This window comes from Rutidosis leptorrhynchoides, chromosome 8 (assembly GCF_046630445.1).
Source record: "Rutidosis leptorrhynchoides isolate AG116_Rl617_1_P2 chromosome 8, CSIRO_AGI_Rlap_v1, whole genome shotgun sequence".
NCBI lineage: Eukaryota > Viridiplantae > Streptophyta > Magnoliopsida > Asterales > Asteraceae > Rutidosis > Rutidosis leptorrhynchoides.
This window is the reverse complement of record NC_092340.1, coordinates 40,502,541-40,506,882: the sequence shown is the minus strand read 5'-3', so window position 1 is coordinate 40,506,882 and position 4,342 is coordinate 40,502,541. Positions and strand designations below refer to the sequence as shown.

Sequence of the window (4,342 nt, the reverse complement as noted above, 5' to 3'; positions counted from 1 at the left end):
TCGGAAACATTAAAGATTAAGTTTAAATTTGGTCAGAAATTTCCGGGTCGTCACATGATGTAATAGGACAAACCTAATATAATCAATCGACACAACTGTAAAACCGCGAATATAAAAGATTGACAATAGATCGAGTAATACAAAAGAATTTATATGAATTTAATTGGTTACTAAAAAACCTAGCTCAAGTGGTTGGGGTTCCGAGTTTCTTGTAAGAGGTCTCGGGTTCGAATCCCATCTTGGACGAATAATTAGTGGTGGCCAGGGATGGGATGGAAACAGCCATGGAGTATTCCTACTAGGCTGCGTACATCAGAGTATGGGGTCGAATTACTCGCCCTTCTGAGTATCCCGAACAGGGAAAACGAAACGTGAGAAGGGTGCCAACGTGGAAGTCTCGAAGACATTATGATTATAAATGATCAATAAAAATACAAATAACTTTTTACTTATGATCAAACACCGTCGACCGTTAATAGAGTGGATTGACGTTGATACGTCCGAGTGAAAAGATAACTTGGGTGAAGTTGTGGGTGACTAGATGTTCACTCTCCGATTCGGAAATCGTAAATAACCCAGTTGGAGATGAGGATCTCTAAGGGGTGGCGGACAACTAGTCGATGTATAAGCGTACTTGACTTGGTATGGACCGAGTGCCGAGTTGATAAGCGAGTAATGAGAGGATACTTATAGAGAGAGAGTATCTAGGCTCATTAATAGTGATATGACTTGACATGTTTCAACTTGTTGTTTTGAGGAATAAAGGTGCTCCCAATCGTGAAGTTCCTCCCTTACCAGGACTAGGTGCCAGATCAGCGCCACGTCAGCACTTTCTTTCCAGGACTAAACACTCTCAACAATGTCACTTATCCTTCAATATTTTTTATTTACTTTTTAATTTTTTTATAAAATCAAATAATTACAATTATTTAAATAAAACTAAACTTTTATTAAAGATTAAAAACATTACAATAATAAAATTTAAAAGTACATTAAATTAAAACATACAATTAAAAATAAAATTTAAATAAAACTAAACTTTTATTAAAAATTATAAACATTATAATAATTAAAATTAAAAGTCATATTCTTCGTCATCTTCATCATCGGAATGTGTGAAGGTCCTGCTTCATCTTGATTGTTTGGATTTATTGTCGGATCACGTCGTATGCGATAATTAGGTGGATGACTATATACGTGTTCCACAAGCATATCTCGTAGTAGTCAATGAATGCCCACATCTCTTAGTTCCGCGTCCACCCGCATATGCGCATCAACTTTTTTTTGGAATGTTCCTTGTGCACGTCGAACTGGACGATAATTCTCCTCGAGTTCACAAAATGCACGGCTATTCTCCTTAGTTATCATATTATTTAATATCACACATGTTAACATAATTCTTCTAATTTTGCGGATATAATACGGTTTTGCCGGATGCTGAACAATGGTCATTCGACCTTGTACAAATGCTCGTTCAATATCTTTTCTCGCCGATTGTTGATACCTTTTGAATTCTGATTGTTTCGGGTCTATCAAATTTTTGAACGACTTAACTAATGTTGACCATTCCGGGTAAATTCTATCCGCCAAATAATAACCCTTGGTAAACGTATACCCGTTAACCGTAAACGTACATGGTGGAGTTTCACTGGCTAATAAGTCGGTAAACAAATTAGATTGATTATGTACGTTGATATCACTATTTGATCCAACAGTTCCAAAAAAGTGTGCCAAAACCATCCATCATACGACGCTACCGCTTCAAGCATAATTGACGAGTAACCATGGTTACCTCGTGTATTATGACCCTTCCAACGTGCCGGTGCATACAATCGAGACTTCCTAACATCCCCGAAAAACCATGTATTTGAGCATAGTTAGCGTTCAAACGTTTCACATCTTGTGCAGTTGGTTTTCTCATATATTCGGTTGCGTACAAGTGAAAAACACATTTGCAAAAATTGTTTAAACAATCATATGAGGTTTGTTCACCCATATGCAAATACTCATCAAAAAGATTGGCCGAAGTAGCATAAGCTAGTTGACGTATGACGGATGTTACTTTTTGAACAATATTAAAACCAAGTAATCCGGTAGTATCACGTTTTTGAATAAAATAAGTAAAATACGAAGGAACCGGGGTTTGAGAAAATTTCAAAATACCTTGACATATACGAAGAAATAAAGGTTTGCTCATTCGATAACGTTTACGGAAATAATCCCCTGGAAATGTGGGATGGTCGAAAAAATAATCATTCCATAAAGCTCTTGAGTGACCCTCACGATCTCTATGTAAATATCTTCTAGGTACTCTTGGTACGGGTTCAACTTCTTCATTATCGCTTAATTAATCTAACACATCAAGTAATTCGAGTGCTCGATTATTAGTGGTATTAGTATTCGTTAATACCACATTTAGATTGGGATCGGAATTTGAGTTATTTGAATTCATATTAATTTGAAAAGTATGAATAAATTGAGATGATAATTTGTTACTGTGTATAGAGGGTAAAATAAAATGTGTGAATTAAAATGTGAAATATGAATGTGTATATATAGAGTGTAAAAAGAAAAAAAGAAAAAGTTAGCCGTTGCAATTGTGCCTATATTTTTTTTTTCTTTTTCTAACGGTCCAAAATCCCATTTTATTCTCGTCCACAAACATGATCAAAATGCACGAGATGAGGGGCGAGAGGCTGGGTGCAAGCCTGTGTTAGCCGCTGCCAACGGCACCCACCTTGACGGTTGGCTGGGCGGCCCACAGGACCTCACCGTTAGTTAGGACTAGCCTAACAATAGCATATTTATGGGCAAGCATTAGGGTTTATGTTGTTCTTGGGCCTCGTTATGCTGACATGTCATTCCTTGTTGGGCTTCGGCCAACATTGGGAGTCTGGCCCAAGCATTATTGTTTTGTGTTGAGCTTACGTGACACACGGGTGTCCCGTGTGCACACTGTCATGTAGCTGGATCTGTACGTGCCAGTGTCCTTGTACCGGACAGACAGTGTCCTTGCACTGACACGTGTACAGATTTTGTTGGGTGATGGACTTACAGATGTACATTGCCATAAAATGGTCCGAAATGTACAAGTTTCCCTATTGATGGCCTCATGTACGTACGCAGCCAGTTAACGGCTCACGCATACGTAATGTCGGATGTTTGGTCTTATGTGCACGCACTGCCTATAGGCGGGCTTACGTGTACTTACTGCCGGTTGGTGGGCTTACGTCATTACACTGCCTTTGTCCAGGGCCGTTGACGGGTCGTGGAAGATAATTCTGGTCTTACGAACGGCTCGGTTGATGACGTTGCGTAAACGCAATTTAACTTCCGTCTGCCGTAAGTAGCATACTTGCGTGAATTACTTTTAAAGAATTAAAGTGTTCGTTATACTTATCATTAACTTACATCTTTTCAGTCACTTTTTTTGTTACTAAAATTTGTTTATTTATTATTTATGATTACAATAACAGAGATAAAGTAGCTTCACTATGTGTTTACAATCATATTTGTAGATTACCAGTGTCCTGCCAAAATTAACCAAGTTGCCTCAGTATTATCCGTGTGGGCTGCTTAGTGCATAACAACTTAATTAAATACATTTATCTTTAATCATAAAATAATACACCCTAAATTTAAAATAAGCCACAAAATTAATCATATGCATATTATTTATGTGCATCATATATCATTCTTTAATTGACACACCAAAGAAGAGCTCATGCATGATGTACCATGCAATTAACTTTCTAATTATATAAATCATACCACTATATATATGTGCATGTGTACTTCAAGTCTAAACATAAACAAATTAAGTAAATTAAACATAAATATGGATATGCATGAAGCTAATGATGAAGTATTTGATACTCTCTCTTTTTCTGATCTTGAAATTTATAGTGATCCCTCTAGTTCATCTGAAGAAGAACATGATCTCGACAATTCATTCTCGTCGTTTAGGTTTAAAATCGTCAGTTCTCATCAACCTAAAGAAATTGTTTACTTCGGTAAGTTAATTTCTGTACCCGAAAAAGAATCGAAATTGCATCCTTACTCCTTCAAATATTCACGTTTGCCACGGAGGACGAGTGGGAGGGGATTATTGATGTTTGGATCGGGTGGGTCCCAGCGAACAATGGAACTGCGCGATTTAAGAACTAGGAAGACTCGTGGTAGCCTACCAAGAATAGTTCCGGTGAATGGTGGTGGTGGTGGTGGTGGTGGTGGTGACGGTGAAGAAAAGACGGTGGCCCACCGGAGAAGTGGTAATTGGTCTAGAAAGTTTTTCGGAGCATGTCTTCCGTTGTTTTGACTTGTCTTGATTAAAGAGTATGGA

The 4,342-nt window shown here is 37.7% G+C and overlaps 1 protein-coding gene across 1 annotated transcript; it reads right to left on the bottom strand.

Annotated features, from left to right (window-relative positions):
- Positions 1-1,224: 1,224 nt before the first annotated feature.
- Positions 1,225-1,740, bottom strand: LOC139863340 (uncharacterized). Its single transcript, XM_071851974.1, has one exon. The coding sequence runs from the start codon at positions 1,738-1,740 to the stop codon at positions 1,225-1,227; it is 516 nt and encodes a 171-aa protein (XP_071708075.1).
- Between the last annotated feature and the right edge of the window lie 2,602 nt (positions 1,741-4,342).

Coding starts and splice junctions, on each gene's coding strand:
- LOC139863340 (XM_071851974.1), bottom strand. CDS start 1,740: ATGGTTTTGGCACACTTTTTTGGAACTGTTGGATCAAATAGTGATATC.